Genomic DNA, 22,076 nt, shown 5'->3' on the forward strand with positions numbered 1-22,076 from the left:
TTTTCCCTCTATGCTTTACGTCTTAATTATATTCACTTCCATACTTCTTACAGCTCAGGTTCCATTAACTGCACATAGCCGAGTTGACTTCCATATTTCTCATAACTGCAATTTTTGACCACACGTTCATATTATTCCTCAACGTCAATTTATTTGCTTATTTGAATCGTGTTTTACACCGCAGTCAAGAATATTTCACTTATACGCCAGCGGCCAGCATTATGGTGGAGGAAACGGAGAAAGGGCCCAGGGGAAACCCACGACCTTCCGTAGGTTGGTGTGAGGCCTACCCACTTAAGACCAGATAGGAAGCCAGCATGAGCTGGACGAACTCACAGCGACCGTATTGGTAAGAGACTCCTGTGTCATTACGCTGGGCTAGCGCGCTAACCAACTGAGCTTCATACATTTAACATGGGCCAGCATGAACTCAGGGTTTGACATTGATGAGAATCTTCTGGATCTTTGCGTCACGCTATTCACCAGGCCACGGAGCCCTCCGCCACCCAGCCAAGATTTAAAGGAGCAGAAAGAAAATGATGCAAATATTTGATGATGGAGCGTGAAAAGTTATTTGCAAATGTAGTGATTATTATTATGTAGTTTCGTTTTTTTTTCTGTCAGGGAAAAAGGGTATTTGAAACTATATTTGTATGGTGTGTATTTGGGACCAACTCTTGGTATATTCATTTAGATGATGGGTGTTTTACGCCGTCCTCAAAAACATTTCACTCAATAGACCAAATTTTAGGACAAATCAGCAATTTCTGCTATATGAAATCGACATTGTGTACGACATAAAATTTTTATACTGCCGGGTAAAAGCTTCTTTGTCGTCGTTGGACGGTTATAAATTGTTGTAATCTATGCACCAATGAAAATCTCTCCACATTTGTTCAATAATCAAGCTTGTAGTACGACGTCTCTTGTCTGTTATTTACGGACCTCCTCCAACCCCTCCTGCGACTTCTATGTGAATCATACTGCACTACCAGGCAGAATGGGGCTTGCGATTTACCCCCACTTTATGGCAGCTGTGACATGCCATTAGTACATAATTCTCAGATAATTTTATAATCACGTTATTTCTACCAAAACTCAGCTCGGTATAAGTCACTTGCATAAATTTTATTTGTAATTTCATATAAACTGTTTATTCAATGTCGGATTTAATATAATTTTAAAGATTATATCCTTTCATTAAATTGTCACACTTGTGGCCTTGTGGTTGGGGGTTCGCATCATTGGCGCTTGCTACTTGTGTCCGCATTATTGGCGCTTGCTACTTGTATTCGCATTATTGGCGCTTGCTACTTGTGACATGTTTGGGACCTCATTGACATAATTCTGAATATGCAGTTTTCCCAAGTGATGATACATGTACGTTAATACTTGAGCGACGTACGAGACAACATTTTTCACCTTGGCGGAACCAGTTCTCACCTGGTGGGACCAGTTCTCACCTCAGTTCTCACCTGGGAGGAACCAGTTCTCACCTGGGTGAAAGCAGTTCCCATTTGGGTGGAAATCTGTGTGCTTGGAGAATGCCTAACCCCAACATTCCCCAAGAACCCGCTGCACCCAGAGCAGCGCCTTTGCAACTGAGCCATCGAGGGCTCGTTGTCTTTGATTTTCTATAGAGTCAAGGTTTTCCTAGATCTGTAAAAAAATTGTTTTATTAGAGTGTCTGTCTTTGATAAATTATCATCAGTGTTGTTCTTAATTGATGATGATTATTAATGATTATTGGTGCTTCGTTGCCTTATGAATTAATGCAGTAGAATACGTATTTAGAAAGCATCTCTCCAACAGTATTATTATTTTCGGTTTGTCTCGTTCTGCTTGTTACCTTGATTAACTACAATGAATCCGTAGGAGGTATTGTTTGAGCAATAATATTTATACCGTGTATAATTGATTGGTTGACTCGTATTTCACGCCGCGTTTAAAAATATTTTACTTAATTAATTTATTTATTTGATTGGTGTTTTACGCCGTACTCAAGAATATTTCACTTATACGACGGCGGCCAGCATTATGGTGGGAGGAAACCGGGCAGAGCCCGGGGGAAACCCATGACCATCTGCAGGTTGCTGGAAGACCTTCCCACTTACGACTGGAGAGGAAGCCAGCATGAGCTGGACTTGAACTCACAGCGACCGCATTGGTGAGAGGCTTCTGGGTCATTACGCTGCGCTAGCGCGCTAACCGACTGAGCCACGGAGGCCCCGTATTTCACTTAAGGCTGTCAGGTTTATCTGTGGAGGAAGCTGGAGTGACCAGTAAAGCACAGAGTGTGGAACTTTTCTAAGCTATGGATTGCAACCTACGCAGTAGAAATTTTTCCGGCTTCAAGCGGCATCCTACCCAATAGAATTCTTCCGTTTACAAGGGAAATCCTACCTAGTAGAACTTTTTTTGCTACAGTTAGCAACCTACCAAGTAGAACATTTCTGGCCACAAGGAACAATCGACCTAGTAGAACGTTTCCGGTTACATATGTTGACTTCCTGGTAGAACTTTCTGAGCTACAACTGGCAACTTACCTAATAGAACTTTTCGGCTACAAGTGTCGATCTACCTAATAGACATTTTTCTGCTACATGGTCAACCTATCTAGCAGAACTTTTCCGACTAGAAGTGTAACATGCCTTGTAGAACTTTGCGAACTAGAATTGTTAAGCTACCTAGTAGATCCTTTCCGGCTATAGATGGCAATCCACCTAGTAGATCTTTTCCGGCTACAAGTGCAGCCTTGCTCATAGAACTTCCAGAGTTACAACCGGCAACCTGTATGTAGTAAAACTTTTCCAACTACGAGTGACAAGCTAGCTTGTAAAACTTTTCCAGGTACGAACCTCAAGCTAGCGTGTAGAACATAGATACGAGTGGCGGGGTAGCATGTAGAATTTAGGTACGAGTACCAAGCTAGCTTCTAGAACTATTCTACCTACCAGTTCCAAGCTATATTCTAGCACTTTTCCTGCCACGAGTGCCAAACTAACACGTAGAACATAGATACAAGTACCAATCAAGCATGTAGAACTTAGGTACGAGTGGCAAGCTGGCGCGTAGAATTTTTCCGGTGACGAGTGGCTAGCTAGCTTGTAGAACTTTTTCAGCCACGTGTGGCAAGGTAGCAATTCGAACTTTTCCAGCTACGAGTTGCTGGGTAATGTGTAGAACTTTTTCAGCCATAAGTGGCAAGCGGAAATCTAACGTATAGAACATCCCCTGCTATGGCGGCATGCCAAGCTAGAAAATAAGATTTTTCTGGCCACTATATCTTAAAAGTATTAAAATATCATAAAATCTTTCATTGGTAACAAATGACAAACTACAATGAAGCACATTACTGATTATAAGAATAGGAAGCAAGCATGCAGTAGTTTACTGATTCAGGGTGTCAAGCTACAGTGCGGAGTGTATTTATGATGGTAAGTTATGGAGAGTTTTGGTTTTAAATTATCCATAAGCGGAGAGTTACAAGTGTCTTTCCGACAAGATGTCATCGTCTGTCATCATCATCACCTATCATTTGTACAATATTGGAAACCACTATCACTTTCCTTTGTGAATTATAACGAATCTCGGGAGCTTCCGTGGCCAAAATGGTTAGCTTGCCAGCGCGGTGCAATGGCTTAGGATTCTCTCATCAGTACGTCGCTGTGAATTCAACTACAGCCCATGCTGGCTTCCTCTCCGGCCGTACGTAGGAAGGTCGTTCAGCAACCTGCGGATGGTCGTGGGTTTCTCCCGGGCTCTGTCCGGTTTCCTCCCATCGTATGAGTGGAATATTCTTTCCTCCCATCGTATGAGTGGAATATTCTTGACTTAAACGACTCCGCGTCGTTTAAGTGAAATATTCTAGAGTATTTGATGTAAAACTCCAATCAAATAAATATGTAAATATTTGTAAGTGACCAAGTATACTTCTTATAAGTGTCTAGTCTATCTACGCCAGGCCGTTCTAACCTACCGGCGGTAGACTTACGGCTATACAGTCCTCTGCCCAAGGAGAGTAATAAATATCAAGGTACTATGTAGTACCAGAAGTTTATTACCCGGAAGTATGCAACTTCCCTATAGCTAGTTTCCACGGCATATTACACATGTTACATCATCTGTAGAAGCTCGTGCCACCTGGTGGAGAAATATCTCTTGAGTGGAAATTGTGAACTGAATCACGGTAAATCTAATGTAAACATCTCCTATAAGAAATGGTCACACCGTGAAACCGGAACTCCGTATTCAAAAATTACTATTTCGCTAACCATTGTTGCTATGCAGTTAAGAACCTATTGACTATTTTTATATTTCCAAGCAACTCTAAAACAATTACTATCAAAAACATTGTTGTCCTTTTACAAAAGTCTCCGTCGTAATTTTTTATAGTCTATTTCTACACAACAGCGTTTGGAACATTTTTCCACCACGCATCAGCAGTTTATGAAACGTTTGCTGCGCAATAGAAAGAGAAAAAATTACACGGCTGCGCAGATACGTCATACTATGTGTACAGATCAAAGAAATGTGTCGTGGAGAATAGCTATAGGGAAGCTGCATACTTCTAGGTAATGGACTTCTGGTAGTCCTTAATTGGACCACGAGTGCCCCGTAGAACTTTACCGTTCCTCTATGGAAGCAGTTCTTATCCCCTCCTGTCGCGCCAAAATCGCGCGCGAAGGGTACTGTCTTCGCGGCGCGGGGCAAGATGTCCTCACCCGGCTTCCATATTCCTCCATTATTTCAATCCACTTTGATACGTAAAAGGCATACATGATATACCCTGCATGAAAATCACACTTGAATGTTTACACAAACGTGCTCTTTAACAGATTGTTATTTTCACATGATTGTGTAATTAATATTTACATTCGACTGACATCTTGTCAGTGTTTTGTGCAGACAAAACTGTCCACATGTAAAAAAAATAAGGAAGTTTTACACAGCAAATATCGAAGGACTGTTGAAACGGGTAGCCACTGCTGTACCTATCATTAAAGGCGGTATTTTCGGCTTCACGTTCAAACAATATTTACATTTGTTTAACTTCCTTACAACACGTCCTACTTGTTTGGTACATATTGACTTAACGGAACACATGAAACATTCACTTTAGTTTTCTTAATATGCAGTTTAGGATGTGTGATAAGGCCCCAGCGGTGAGTCGGAAAATTAGATACTCTACGCTTTTAGAATTCACTCAAAAATTTAATCTGTTAATTTGAACAGACTGTCTGCTGTACGAGTGATGCTATAATGTATTCTGGCATTTCAACAGATTTTTGTGTTAAAAACAACAAACATACATATTCTATTAATTCAACATAAAGGCCCTACTAGACTAACAGGATATTTTGTGGTCGGACACCAGACTTCCTGTTAAAATTAATACATTAATTTTCCTAGTAAACGTTCAGCGATTACTGTACATGTTTTACATATATTGTGTAAATGTTTACCTTTTTCAGTAAACATTCCACTTTTGTAAGATGAACTAATTAAGGTGTTTTTACATGAAATAGTAATGTTTTGAAATATTAAACATGTACATGTTCCCACCCCCCACCAAATTGCTGAACGTTTACATTTGGCAATGTAAGAGGCTTGTGAGTGAGTGAGTGAGTGATTGGGGTTTAACATTGTCCTTAACAATTTTAAGTCATATGACGACGAAGGAATCTAAGAGGCTTGTGTTTTTTAAATTATGTATATTAAATCACTACTTTCCTAAAGCAATTAGGCCTATAAGCCTGCTGCAGCATGTATGAATAACTGCTACAAATCTAAGCTGCATCATTTTGAGTAAATGCTTCAGTGTAAGGTGCTGGCTTCCTCTCCGGCCGTAAGTGGGAAGGTCTGCCAGCAACCTGCGAATGATCGTGGGTTTTCCCCGGGCTCTGCCCGGTTTCCACCCACCATAATGTTGACCGCCGTCGTATAAGTGAAATATTCTTGAGTACGGCGTAAAACACCAATCAAATAAATAAATTCAGTATAAGGTTTACTCATCATTAGTAAAAGTTTACCAATGTAAGTATTAACCTATAAGCATCACACAAGTAAACGTATACGTTTATGTGAAGTGAAGCTTCACTGAATCGGATGTAGCCTAGCAGCACCCTTTTCAGACAAAGATTGCTGGAAAATGTGAAAGGTGATAGCTCTCAAAGCAACTTTGTTGGGGCCGGGACAGCCTGAATTGTGACTGCTAAGCTGGCTCCGCGTTACCAATAAGTTCATCGCTGACGTCAATTTCGAGAATTTCCGACCATTAGTGGAAATAATCATAAAAAGAGTGGTTACATATAAAATATGTCTTATTTTTTTTTTGTTTGATATAACTTTCTTCAATTCCCATAAAAAATCTTCGTATTAGAGATTCTTTTACGTATCTTTCAAGTAAAACGTGTATCATGTCGATCGGCGCTATCGCTACGCTAAGGAAAGTCAAACGGCGTTATCGCCACGCTAAGGAAGTCGAACGGCACTGTCACCACGCTAAGGAAAGTCGAACACTAGAACTGGGAAGTTAAAAAGAAACCAACACTTTTCGTTTTTATACATATCCATAGTTAACTATATCAAGGGCTTCTATTTGGCCTATTCACTAATTTCGCGCAAGTTTAAAAAAAAAACACTTATACATACAGCATCGCACACGGATTGTCTAAAATGTCAGACCCATAATATTCAAAGAAACACATAAAGTTTGGTCACGTGATATTCATCGTTCATTCTTGAGCACTCAAAAGACTGAAATGCTATGTATAATATTAATAGTTTTACATCCAACATTTTGCCAGTGGTTTCAGGATGAGGAAAAGCGTTCAAAAGCTATGAATGATCATTTTTAAATTGTTAGACATTTAGTGCATTGTCCATTTTGGAGCTCTCAAAAAATGTTATATATGGCATTAATATTTATTTATTTTTTTTTTTTATTTGCTTGGTGTTTTACGCCGTACTCAAGAATATTTCACCGATACAACGGTGGCCAGTATTATGGTGGGAACAAACCGAGAAGAGCCCAAGGGAAACCCACGATCTTCCGCTAGCTACTGGAAGACTTGAACTCATAGCGACCGCATTAGTGAGGGACTCCTCGGTCGATGCGATGGAAGTATTCATAATGTCATATTTTAGCATTTTTTCAAATTATTAGAGATTTAACACTTTTCAAAAATGTTTTGTAAAATCTAATACCATCAATTATAAAATAAAGTCAAAATCAACGATTTTAATTGCTGAATTCGGCTTTGTTAGTGCTGTGTAAAATTATGTAATCTGACAACCCTGCAAACAACCGTATGGGTAGTGGAACATTTTAACGTGTTAACATTTACATGTTACAGTACCTTACATGTGGTATTATTTTAACACTTTGGAAATCTTGACAATTTATCTCTTGAGTTTTAGAGAGCAGTTACGCACAAGATCCTGGTGGACTATTTTCAGCGGGCACGCACGTTCTGTTTGCTTTGGTCCAGGGATAAAGGAGAACATTCGCACCTGTCACGAATTTATATTTCAATAAGCAAAACTTGTTAACTGTTAATAATTTATAGTTCCGGGTGCAATCTGTATAAACTACCGGAACATTACCTTCTCTTTTAGTTTTACAGAGTTTCCAGATAGTTAGTACCATGCTAAACTTATAAGGTACGATACCACGGACAAAATTGTCAGTCCAGAGGCTTAACAACAGGAAGAGGCTCTTCTGCAATGTACTGAATTGTGGTTTAGTTTCTAAAGTAACCGAAAAACTACCAGAATACTTCAAAAAGAATCAAATCAACCTGACTAGTTAAAAAAACAGGTGGACAACTCTTAAATGAGACAGAAGAATTGCTGACTAAAAACTTCAACAAGAATCAAATCTATCAATTAAGTCAACCTGGTTGGTCAAAAACGGACGGACAACTCTTAAATAAGACAAAAACATTGCTGACTAAACTTTAATGGCGAACCATGTTGATCTCCACAACAAAGGACTGAGGGTCGTAGCTACAAATATTCCATCAACAACAGAAAACCTGGATTTGAGTTGGAATCTTCTGGAGACGATGAATCAATGGAATTCTAACTTGTGAGGTTAGAACCACCAGCGTTCGGAGGGTTATCACAACTACGCTTCCTGGATCTAAGCAACAACCGATTTGTGCTGGCGTATGAATCCTATCCACCCACAGTATTTCATCCTACACAAAAGCTAGAGATCCTAAATATGGATCAAAATAGTCCAGGCTATTCATCCCGTGCGTATCAGTTTCCAGACGAGATATTCAGCAGCTTGATATCACTGAAGGAGTTGACTGTTGACGAGCCGTTGCACAATGTTTCATTTGGACCGGGCGTCATGAGCATGTCTCAGCTTAAAAGTCTGTCCGTTTACTGTTGGGAATTTGGAAGCAGCCTCAGACCAGACACATTTGCTGCGTTTGCCAACTTATCAATTGAGTCATTGGTGTTGAGATGCCAGAGTTTAGAGGAAGGGACTTTGAAGCATTTTCCGCATGTGACAAGTCTAAATCTGAGAACAAAATCACTACCCAACGCCTTATCAGCTCTCGTGGACCTGCGCCATCGCCATATGACATATCTGACAATCACAAATACAAATTCTGACAAAGGGTTCAGCAGGGACCCCGAAACCTTGGCTCTCACTGCAAACAACACGGCTCACTTGGCGACTATTTGTGTTCGTCACCTGGACTTGAGCAAAAATGCCATAATCCATGTGGGAATAGATGTCTTAAGCCGATTCCAGTACCCCGAGTGTCTAGAAACATTTAACTTTGGAAACAATTATCTGCCCGTCGCTACTAGCTTCTTAGCAGCAATTGGCATGATACACTTCACAAGGTTAAAGTATTTAAATATCAGTCCAGGAAGAGATTATGCGTTTACTGTGACAGAGGACAGCGATCTTGTGTTGACGGAGACCTCTGTTTTTCAATTAAATCTGGTGGTGCCGCCATCTTTGGTAGTTTTGAACGCTAGTTTTCTAGCCGGTTCGGTTACAGGTGCGCAGGATGTAAACTTTACTAATGGAAAAAAGTTCTTGATGTGTCATACGACGGTCAATACGTCAGTGGTTGTTCCTTTGTCGTATCCGGTCTGGAGAACTGTGCTGAACATATACAAATGGAACCGTGCTGTGTTATCTCCAAGATTCTTCAGCTATTTTACCTCACTTCAGGTTTTGGTGGCCAGAAATTGTAGACTGGACATTGGCTTTCGCTATGATTTGGATGCTGTCATCTTCAAAAGTTTGAAACATCTGAAAACCCTCGATCTCTCGAGTAACGATTTTACAACACTAAGCAGATTCATCTTCAGTCCGCTGCAAAGTTTAGAAACCTTGATCCTGTCAAACAATAAGCTGATCCATATACCAGAGTCCATCTATGATTTGGTCTCGTTGACATTCTTGGACTTGTCATCCAATGTGATTTCATCTTTGTCACGCGCACAAATGGACTGGTTGACCGCTGACAATTCATCCCACTCAAAAGATGCTGTCAGAGTTTCACTGAACCGTAACCCCCTCCTCTGCACTTGTAACACCGTCAGTTTTGTGCGATGGCTTCTAGACGGCTCAGCCAATGTTGAAGCACGTTTGACATTAACGTGCAGTCTAGGAAATGGAACGTTCGTGGATATTGGTAGCCTCACATCAAAGCTTAAGAACATGGAAGTATCTTGTGTCAGCAACTTTTGGTTGACATTTTCCACAGTTGGCTCGAGTCTGATGGCCGTGGTAATTGTTCTAGGAATATTTGCCTACCGTTACAGGTGGAATATCAAATATTGGGTTCTGACAAAATGCAGGAGAGGTTCTGTCGTTGAAGAAGTGACAAATGAACAATACCGATACGATGCCTTCGTAGCGTATAATTACTTCAGTTACCGATGGGCTTGCATTGTTCTGCGACAATTTCTGGAAGATGAAAACAACTACACGATCTGTCTCCATGATCGAGACTTCCCGGTGGGTGTCAGTATTCAGCAAAACATAGTGGACGCCGTGAACAACAGTCGCAAAGTTATCCTAGTCATCAACAAGTCGTTCCTGAAAAGCGATTGGTGTCAATTTGAAATTCAAATGACGGGCATGCGCATGGTGAGAGATGGTTATGAAAACGCCATTATTGTGATCATGATGGAAGAGATTCCCGTGTCGGAAATGCCACGGTCGCTGCTGAACCTTTGGAATCACATTACATTCCTGCTGTGGCCGGGCAATGACCTGGGTGACGAACGGATCTTCTGGAACCGTTTGCTGGAGGTCATGGCACGCTGATCTATACACACCAGTTTGCAGGAGGTCATGGGACGCTGATCTGCGGTTGTATGCTGAAGGTAATGACACGTCGATCTATACACACCGGTTTGCTGGATGTTATGGCACACTACTCTATACACACCGGTTTGCTGGGGGTCATCGCACGCTAATCTATACACAGCCGTTTGCTGGAGGTCATAGCACTCTAATCTATACAAACCCCTTTTGCTGGAGGTCATGGCACGTTTATCTATACACACTCGTTTGCTGGAGGTCATGGCACTCTAATCTATACACACCCGTTTGCTGGAGGTCATGGCACGTTGGTCTATATACACCCGTTTTCTGGAGGTCATGGCACGCTAATCTATACACGTGCCTTCTTTATTTAAACCTGACAGAGGAATGACACCCCACCAGTGTGATTTTATTGTGATTGTATGTTAAAGGTGGTGACAAATCAGAATTTTGAGTAATTCTAGACCAGTGACGTCTAATAAATTGCAATTGTCATCACTGCATTTTTATTCTTTAACGTGACCTCATTCTGCTTAGGCCATGGTCCTGGTGGGGTGTAAATTTTTACTATTTAAACATTTACATGAACAGTTAAAGTAAAGCCCTCACCGATATAAATTGACAAGGGGCTGTATTTCACCGATTACGCGTGACCATTTGTTAGCTGTCACACTGCTCTAGTTTCACTCTCTATGTTGTACGTCTTTAATTACTTTATTCCTCTCATTCAGCTACACGTAGGAAAATACTAAGAACAATGCGATTATATTCAGTCTGTGCTGCCGATGCAAAATTAAGCCTAGTAAATTTATTTTATACTACATATGGTGGATATATGTATAGAGAGAGAATTATATGTATTACAAAACCCCAAACTATAAGAGAAAACTTTTTTTTTTTAAACTTTGAAACTATTTAACAGGTTGATATCATGGACTGAGAATGAAGTAAAATTTCATGTTAAAATAAATTTTTAAACAAAGTTATTGTTCATTGGCTGTAACGACTAATGTTAATGTTGTTATGTCGCCTAGTGGTTAGCGTGCTAGCGCAGCACAGTGACTCAACAGCCTCTCACCATGGCGATGGCTGTGAGTTCAAGTCTAGGTCATGCTGGCTTCCTCTCTTGTCGTACATGGAAAGGTCTGCCAGGAACCTGCCAATGGTCTTAGGTCTCCCCTGGGTTTCCTCTCACCATAATGCTGGTCGCCGTCTTATATGTGAAATATCCTTGGGTGCCGCGTAAAACACCAATGAAATGTATAGATAATGTACATCGCACAGCGTACAGATGGTGGAATCTATGCGTATTTCAGCCGCCAACCAATGTAAATTGTACTTTCCATGGCAATCGTAGCAAGCCTAATCCCAAAACAAGGTTTAACACAAACTACCAAGGAACTAAGAAAGTATGTAAAGTACGAAATTAAGACGGAATCATAAAATGAGAAGCAGTCCAGTTTTTAGTGATGTTGAAAAGACGCTAGAAATTTTCAAGGCAAATGAATGAAATTAGAATTTAAATCCTGAATTTTGTACAATTGCACAACGGTACTTTCAGCAGAATTACTGTACTTCTTGTGGTATCTTCGATAAAACAGTAAATACAAATTTGGAACAGCTTCTAATAATGCGATCTCTATATGGGGATTTATGCACATTTGGAATCCGGTACTTGCTTCAAAGTATAGGTAGTTATAGAATACAGTGATGTTGCAGCAATTGTAGTGATAACTCCTCTACAAGAACCTGACAGTAATAATTATATATCTGAATACATGATACACAAAGCCTAAAACTGTGTAAGAGTTCATGGGAAGGTCCTTCAGCAACCTGCGGATGGTCGTGAGTTTCCCCCGGGATCTGCGCTGTCTCCTCCCACAATAATGCTGGCCGTCGTGGTATAAGTGAAGTATAGTGTGGCGTAAAACACCAATGAGATAAATAAATAAAACTGTAAGATATACATGAACACGAAAATATTTTTTTTGCATAAAGATTGAAATAATTTGTTTTGTACATAATATTATAGTTTCCTCTAACCAAAATACTTTTAAGAAACAGACCCTTGATACCAGAGAGTTTGAAGTGACCGTGGCAGGGTTTGGTAATCAAGAGTTACTCATGTACAGATGACACTGTTCAAAACACTATTTATAAGTGTAGTCGGTTTGACACTAAGGCACTGATTTGCCGTGCGTTACATATAGGTACGGATGACTATATTCTCAAACGCCATTTATGAGTGCAGTCAGTTTGACACTTTCAAGGTGATGTAGAGCTATTGACCTCCCTTGCGTTACTGAGACGTACAAATAAAACACCATTTATGCCTGTACTGAGTTTGACACTCGCGACAGTGTATGGACCTACAGATCTGCGATCTGTTTCATTCTTCTCAGTTTAGCTTTCAGAGATAATGTGAAAGCTAAGCTGTGGACGGGGTCAACCCGATCTCAGAGCTAATTTAGCTGTATTGTTTAATAAACAAAGCCTCTCTTTCATGGGGCATCATTCGGTGTCATAAATTAGCGCCGTTGTCCACAGTTAGGGTACTCATAATCAGAGTAAGTGAGCAGGTAAACTCAGAAATTCAATAAACGTATTTATTTATTCTTTTTTAATTTGAGGTATGTTTTCGCCGCAAAGATGAATAATTCACTGACAGTAATCGTACTTAAAGGTGGAGAGGAAACCGAACATTGTCCATGGTAAGCTACCGCGTCTCCCCAGGTGGCCTACATCCCAGACATACATCGTACAATAGTACTATAATAATAGTACTATAGTAAGATATAAGAATCCATTATATTTATTTATTTATTTTATTGGTGTTAAGACCCATCCAGAGTCAACTGAAGTTGAGTCAAAAAGTTGAGCCGGGTTGAGTAGTCTGGATGGGCTCTTCAACTCCGTTCAACAATACTCAACACCATACAATTTTGTTGAATCGGAAATGTGCATGTGCATTTTTTGTCAACAATTTGAGTCAAGTTGAGTGAACGTAGAGCGGGCGTGTAGAAATAACGTGGCCGTCTTAAGACACGTGACCAGGGCAAATATGGCGGCACCAAAGGCGAAAGAGAGAACCTGGTATCCCGATGACAGGAGTATGGCCATGGCAATAAGCGCAATAAGTCTGGTAAACAAACACAGCTCATCACGGTTCAACACATGATGACAATGTTGGCAATGTTAGCCTATCAGATTTGTAGTGTGGACGAGACGTTAGTCGTACTTAACAGTTTTTCAGTCAAACGACACGGAGTCAACATTAGGGATGTGTACATATACTGTGTCTTCTTGTAGGCCAGGCCGATGTCGCCAAAGTGCTGCTGCCACTGAAGTATTATGCCGAAGACACCATTTGATGAAGATCATAGTTATGGGAATTTTTGTGACATGCTCTTTTTTTAATGCGTGTGATCGTTTTTTTAACACCTATGATCGGAGTTAACCACTGACTTTCATCGGTAACCTCCACTACAAGGTCATGTGTATGGATAAACGCTGACTCGCTGCAGCCATTAGGGCCTTCACTGACCAACGAGAGCGCGTTTTCGAGTTCAGCTCTCTCATCTCTTATGTCAGAAGTTTTTTCAGGTACCTGGCGATTGGCCTGTTGGTTACGCCGGGGACTCGGCCATGTTTGCTCCTCCCGTAAACCTACCCAACGTCGTATAAATCAAACATTCTTGACGACAGCGTTAAACATCAAATAAACAAAGGAATATATCGCCTATATCGGCTGCCTGTAGAACAATGCCATATTCAATTATAGTCATAGACAGAGATTTCTTCAGGATTAATGTAATTTGAACATATGAAATTATTCAGCATTAAATTCTTATCAAGCAATAGTGCTGACACTGTACAGGCCATACATTAAGTTGTGTGGTGAAATATTAAAAATTTAAAAAAGAAAAAAATGCTCCTTACATCTCACGTGACAGTCATGTGATGTATTATCAAAGAAGATGATACTGTCGCTGTGCGGAATCCTTGTCAAATGAACTGGGGAAAATATCTGATCGATAGAAGGAATTTGATTGGCCATCGATTACTGACGTCATTCGTCTTTGTGTGGCGTAAAAGGGCAGAAACACCATTTCATACACGGCTTCTGCGATGGATGCATGATTCCGAAAGTTGAGGGGTGGCAACGATACTCTGCAGGGTAAGTCTGAGAGAAAACATTTGTATTTACATCTCTGTGTGATAAGACAATATCTGTTAAGGCAAAGGGTTGATATCGACTACTGTGCCATTAAATACACATCGAGCGAGGCTAGCCGACGGTGGTTTCGCACATGATGTACGGCCATTGTGGCTTCACTGCTTCGGCCTCCCTTGTGATACAGCGACCGGCCAGGCTGACGTATCCTCCACTCGTACACGCATAAACTACCATGCTGATCGATGCAGAACAAAGGCTGCACACTGAATGCGGTGTACATGTGTCCGTCAATGTGTCTGCCTGTATAAACTACCAGCTGGCAATCATTAACGCGTTTTAGGCGAGATCTGTTGCCAGGATGGAGATAAAAAAAGTGCTGGATGCGATGGGGAAATGTGGCACGGGTGAAGTGGGAGAGAGATATTCTTGCAGCAGAGCAGGATATATATTGGTTGTTCTATGCCCGTTACAATAATTGACTGATCACAACAACGCACTAAATAAATCCTCACGGCCGAAAATGATACACTGCATTAAACTTAAAAAAATAAATGAAGAAATGAATAAGATAAATAAATACTAAGTAAAGAATCCAGCTCATTAATCAACAACTATTTTTTCACATATTATATATATATATATATATATATATATATATATATATATATATATATATATATATATATATATATATATATATGTATATGTATATATTGCTGTAGGTTTATAAATTTATTTAATGCCAGCATGGGACACATGTCATGTCAAAGGTACGGCTATATGATAAGACTGCTATAATAGACAAGAAGGTTATATCTCAGTGGTTTTTCGAGGTCATTTTAACTTTTTATCTTCGACTGTACGTGGGAAGGTCTTGCAGCACCCTGCGAATGGTGGTGGGTTTCCCCCGGGGTATGTCCAGTTTCCTCTCACCATAATGTTGGCCGCCGTCGTATAAGTGAAATATTCTTGAGTACGGCGTAAAACACCAATCAAATAAATCGTATACAATACGTTAACTGAATGTAATCAACTGTTCAGCCCACTAAAACTGCATGTTTTTTGGGAAGGACCCATGCATTCATTGATATTACACTCTAAAAAGCTGATCTGTTAAACCGACAGAATACATTGTGTTTCCCAGTTAAACCTGGCGGCCGTCATATATGTGTATAGCGTTAAACACCTATCGATCCAACAGAATACCTTTGTTGGTGTATGGGAGTTTGTTACTTCCCTTTACACCTGATATTATGTTGCAGTGACATTATGTTTTGTATCGAACCACTAAGAAAATATATTATATTACATTTAACAGAATTTTTAGAGTGCAATGACATGGTTTCCACGACCATACTTCTTACAGCACATATGCCTCTCTGTGTACGCTCGCTCTACATCACTGCCACCACTTGACAAGCTTGACCTTTGGATCCTGGGTGACGCACGAATATGCTGATTAGGCTTAGACTCACCACTGCATGGTTTCCTCGCAGTGAACCATTTAATCAGTATTCATTAATAAAATTGTTTCAGGTGCTAGGTTGGAATCATTTTGTACATACTTTAGATAAAGAGAATACACGTGTATAGGTATAATAAGAAACAATGGCTGACAGAGTTAGTCTGTTTTCTGACATCACTTCCTGCCTCATCACCACGGCCCCAGTGACCTCAGAGTTGTTAAGTTTTCTTTACAAAATGTGCTATAATGGTGGCAGTGATGTAAAGCGAATATAGAGAGCTGTGCATGCGCTGTAAGCAGTATGTTCCACGACCTGCCGATCTGCTATCAAATTAGCACCTGAAGTGTATTTATTTATTTATTTAATTGGTGTTTTACGCCGTTTTCAAGAATATTTCACTTATATGCGACGGCGGCCAGCAATGTGGTGGGTGGAAACCGGTTAGAACCCGGGGAACCACGATAATCCGCAGGATGCTGGCAGACCTTCTCACGAATGGTCGGAGAGGAGGCCAGCATGAGCTGGACTTGAACACACAGAGACCGCATTGGTGAGATACGTATGTACATATGTATGTATGTATGTTACGTATGTATGTATGTATGTTACGTACGTATGTATGTATGCTTGGGGTTTCACGTCGTATCAGAGGCCCATTACCTAGAAGTATGTAACTTTCTTATAGCTAGTCCCCACGGCACTTTACACTTTTATTCGATCTCTAACACATTATGTGGCGCATCGGCGCAGTCATGTATTTTTCTTTCTCTCTGTTGCGCAGCAAACGTTTGAAAAACAACTCATGTATAATGGTTTCGGTTGTGATGAAATAAACGTTAAAAAAAACACACCGGTTTAAAGGTGTGACCAGTTCTGGTAGCAACGTTTACAATTAGATTCCCCATGATTCTGTTCATAATTTCCACTCAAGAGGTTGGCATATTTCTCCATCACGTGGCGCGAGCTTCTACAGATGACGCTACATGTGTACTGTGCCGTGGAGACTAGCTATAGGGAAGTTGTTTACTTCTAGGTAATGGACTTCAAGGTGTGTCCTGCATCCTAGACGTGTTTGTTTTTCTGCTATCGGTATTCCTATTTTTACTGTATGCTATCTATATTTAAACATCTGCAAATTTAAATGATTTGTTACTTTAATTGGATGATACGAAATTAAAATACAGATCTGAAAATATTATCTAATTTAGGCCTACCTCTATCATGCGTATCATAAGTTTTAATTGCTTTTACTATACCAGTTTTCCCCAGATAATGAGTGCAGGATAATTTAAGCGGAAGAAAATATATATATTAGTATATTGCTGATACCCTAAATATGACCCAGAAATGAAAGACCGTACAAGCCACACAAATCTGATTTATCTTTTGAAGTCACTATATACTCACTATATACATTCCAGCAGGTCAGACACTCTAAACATCGAAATGCTATTATGTGGAAAGCTTCATTATTCAAAGAGTCTTATTTCTTCATTACGTGGAAAGAGTCTTATTTAGTACAACACTGAGACCTCATTCTGTGCAAAACTTCAGCCTTGATACAAGAGTAAACAAAAGACGCCATTACGTTCAAAGCTTCTGTTTTGATACAACACTGAAACGCCATTACTTGCAAGGCGTCTGCCTTAGTTCAACACTGAGTCACCATTACGCGGAAAGCTTCATGTAAAAAAAACCACTAAGGTGAAGTATACGTCAGATTTAAGACCATGAAACACTGTTTGCCAGAACTTCAACCCATTAAAGTGCATTTGAACCTTCGGGTTCTACAGTGACCTTTTCTAGCCATATTTGGACCATTATCGTCACATCCGGTTTTTACCTCTTAACCACATGTTAGATTCCATCATTCTAAATGCATATACTGATAAATCTACCAATGCATTCGGCGAATACACTTGAAATGAACTATATGAAGCAAACAATATGAATGTGGCGTCACAGATACTCTCTGGGTCACAACAGATCACCGTAGAATTTAAAAATCATTTAATTCTGTAGGAAAAATTCTCAAGAATATATCGAACTATTTTCTTGGACAAAGTTTTATGGCCTTTCATCTGATACATACTTCATTTTAGTGTTTTCTTTCCTTTGGAGTCATACAGTACAAGATTACGCCATTACTTGCATCAGTTAGATAAAACATAGTTAAAACGCCATCACATGCAAAGCTTCAGTCATATAGAACACAATAAGGAAATCGTAAAACTCCTTCCCGTCTGCATCAAGATTGGCCAAAGCTGTGAACTCATGTTCTGTCCTTTATCACGTCACAATTATAGGTATACATGTGCTCACAAAACATATGAAGTGCACAAGCACTGAAACATCACAGAAGGAAACGATGCGTTCTACTCTCATTTGGACTTTCTACGTAGCTCGTCCTCGAGTCTCCCATTAAGACGCCATTACATGCAAAACTTCACTCATAGTACAAGTCTGAGACGCCATTCCCAGCAAAGTTTAATCTTAGTACAAAAATGAAACGTCATTCCGTACAAAACGTTAGTTACCATTTCAAAGCTCCGACACCTGATGCCACTTTCACAAAACTTCGTGAGCCATGTTTCTCGTATCTTTGCTCGTAAAAGACGTTATTTAGGTTATAGTGCCATACGGCGACGTCATTTACGAGAAAAGTTACGAAAATTTGATATACGACATATTGTGAAAGTGGGCCCAGGTGTATTGTATCGAATTGTGGGATCGATGTCAGGAGCTACAGGGAACGTCACCAGCTGTTTAAGCCTGGCATATCTGCTCTTAGATATGCATTACAAACATACTAAGGGCCAAGACATCAGCTATTTAAAGATCAAAGGTCATTACCAGACGCCATTAAGTGGAAAGCTTTTGTCTTAGTACAAGACTGAGACGTCATTACGTGCAAAGCTTGTTTCAGTGAGAGACGCTCTCAGGTAAGACATTAGCTAATTGAAGATCAGGGATCATGCATGATGTATGTGTTGATTTATATGATTTGCTGTTTAATGACACACTAATTACTTTTTTCATTTCATACGGTATTGACCAGTTTTATCGGATGAGGAATTCGTGTACCTGGAGTAAAGCAACTACTTTGGGCAAGTTACTGGCGAACTTTTATACGCGTGACGTACTGTCATGTTGTTAGTTGGATTCGCCCTGCTAACATATGTAGACACAACATATGTACACATATCTAATGACTTCACGTCGTCATATGACTGAAAAATTGTTAAGTATGACGTTAACCTCCAGGCATGCGTGTATACATACATATATATTTATAGCTGGGAGGCAATTTTCCCACGAACTTTCAGATCATCTAGGACTTTACTGAGTGTCGTCGATTGCTTCTTACCATCCAGGCCCCGAGCACAAAGCAAATCTGGGAGCTTTGAAAAGATATCCAGTGACTTATTGTGTGTATTGTTACTTGGGAGATAGGATGTGTGTGTGTGTGTAGGGGGGGGGGGGGGTGTTGACAAGTTTAATATTATTTGGTAATTTACCGACATGGGCCCATTGCAGCGGGTCCTTCACATTGTGAATGTATTCGCTGTGTTGTCATACCAAAGACATACCATTATGCCATACCTCTCATTTGCAGGATTATTAGTGACGAAGAAACAAATTTGTGAATTTTAATACTCAATTTTAAATGTATGCCTGCAAAGATTATAGCTAAATATGTGGTTTAATTCTTAATAGATCAAGTATTTAAAACGTGAATTCGCTGTTGAATTTAGCTGTTCTCGTTTATTTACTTATTTACTCATTTATGTGATTGTTTATACGTAGCATTTAAACGATTTGTGTGGGGATTTGTGTATCACACGTCGGATAATTCGTCAGTTACTTCCTAAAGGTCGGTGGTTTACCCCTGAAGTAAGAGAACAATTCTTGAATGTAAAGTCGTATAGCTTCGGGGGAATTCATAGTTTTGTAGTGATGTCATAGCTGCTTTGAGCCAATTAAAAGCCCACTCTTTGATCACGTGACTAAAGAAGGTGAAATCAAAGTAAATTTAACCCGGGCCTGATTGGTATTGAAGAAGATTTTAGCATAAAAAATGAAAAATGTAGCTTTTAGGTAAGAAATTATTTCTGGAAAAACAATCAGAATTTGTCTAGCCTTCAGATATGATAGTTTCAACGTCATGCAGTGATTCGAACTTTATGAATCTGCAAAAATCAGCACTTCACCCATTTAGCTCCATGCTATTTATTACCTCCTGCTCTTTGCCAGAAACCCGGTTGCTCGAAATTATGAATACTTGATCGTTATTGTTGTAAAATTGATTCGCATGTACAGATTTTTGCACGGGTGGTGCATGGGTACCTTAACATGGTTAGGGTGAGAACAACTGGTTGGTTGAACTTACAAGTAAACAAAATGGCAGCAGAGCTGAAAGTTCATGCCGTTCGGCTCGTGTTCACAGACGTTCAGAAATCAAATGTACAAAAATTTAATGAAATCGTAAATATAACAGCCTTTTGGCGGTATATCCTAGACAAGTATTACTTACGACATATATTTTTGCGAACGTTGCCCCAGACAAAACAAACTTAAAGTCCTAAGAGACGTCAGGCCGAAATATTTAAATGATATGAAAGAGACGCTGTGGAATATAGCTAGCACCACGGTTCAAAAAAATTTACGCTGAAGAACGCTATTTAAACCTTATAAGTGAAGAATCCTAAAAACAAAATCTTCGACAGTTTCCGTAAAATTTTCCTGATGTGACGTAGTAATATTCCTTATGTGACGATGGGTCAGGCTGATATGACGTCGCGTAAGGCAGTTACGCTGGAATGAAAGTGCATTTGAAAGTACGAAGTCATTTGTGCTATAATGGGTGACGTCAAGTGTTCTTGCATGACGTCACACCAGGCAAAGTTGGAAACGGCGGAAAACCTTTGTTTCCGTGTTATTCTCCCGAACTAACAACAACGGCTTTAATACAATGCGTTTTTTCTACAATTTAAGAAAGCAGTTCCGACTATTTCGATCCTTATGATTTAACTTTTTCTTTGACGACATACATATTTTAACACTAAAGTAGCTCTTAATTCCAATCTTAATCGCAATTTCGTATGCGTTCACATTCGGCCAATTTGCCTTCGACAAGACTTTGTTTGTGACATGGGAAGGATAAATGCGTTCTTTTCATTGAGATATTTTATAGCATGAAAGCAATTACTCGTAATTACAAATCCCCCCTCATCTTCACCACTCCATGAGTTTCCTGTGTACGCGAAAGCCGACAATTCGTCAGCTCTGTTTGCGCATGCGCGAACCGCTTCGGTTATTTCGTTTGCCTCAGGAGACTTGAACAAAATTGGAATCCCTTTTTGACTGTTAAAACTATGAGTTTTAATATTGTGTACGAAAAAAATTTAGACACTTTAATTCGCTCAATTTTTTTTTCAATTAAATTAAAAAAAGTTTAATTAACCACCAACGATATTAAAATATTGCTTTCTACATGTACCGTATTATCTAGTTCGATCGGAAAAAAGCTAATTAGTATAGGAAACTATGTGAGAATAGTTCAAAGGAGTTTTGTGAACAGCTGTGCTTTGACAAACTTTCGTGTTTTTCTAATCCAAAAATCTGATCTTTCATGAAGCCTTATTTGTATTGGACATATGCACCCCTCTGTCATAACTTTATTAGGTTGGACGATATATAAAATGTTATTCTTTGTTGAAGACCAGTCTATTCTTTGCTGAAGACAAGTCTCGTCTGTGAACGACTGGGAATTACTGCTAAGTAACTTAAGTGTGATGTCATAGGCCCCTTAAAATACAGTCGTGATAATGTTACTGAAATTCTACGAAGTTCCCGAAGCGGACGCTCTACCAACTGTGCTATCGAAGTCGGTCTCTGAGTTAGAGAGCGGCTCCTACTGCAACCCAACCGCGATCGTCTTGTTCTCATAATCTGTTGTGTTTTGGGAAAACCGAGCTGGTGACCGACTCTGGATAAAGCCCAGGACTGTTTGCGAACAGGTCACGGCAAACATTGAACAAGTTCAGGTGTTCACGTTCTCAGCAGTAGGCCTACTTAAGTGTCATGTGTTCTTATAACGGCTCATATAAACCTGGCACGTCTC

The 22,076-nt window shown here is 39.8% G+C and overlaps 1 protein-coding gene across 1 annotated transcript; it reads left to right on the forward strand.

The window, feature by feature from the left end:
* Positions 1–8,230: 8,230 nt before the first annotated feature.
* Positions 8,231–10,309, forward strand: LOC135479759 (toll-like receptor 4). The gene has a single exon (XM_064759665.1). The coding sequence runs from the start codon at positions 8,231–8,233 to the stop codon at positions 10,307–10,309; it is 2,079 nt and encodes a 692-aa protein (XP_064615735.1).
* Positions 10,310–22,076: the final 11,767 nt, after the last annotated feature.

The sequence above is a fragment of the Liolophura sinensis genome, chromosome 12 (assembly GCF_032854445.1).
Source record: "Liolophura sinensis isolate JHLJ2023 chromosome 12, CUHK_Ljap_v2, whole genome shotgun sequence".
Lineage (NCBI taxonomy): Eukaryota > Metazoa > Mollusca > Polyplacophora > Chitonida > Chitonidae > Liolophura > Liolophura sinensis.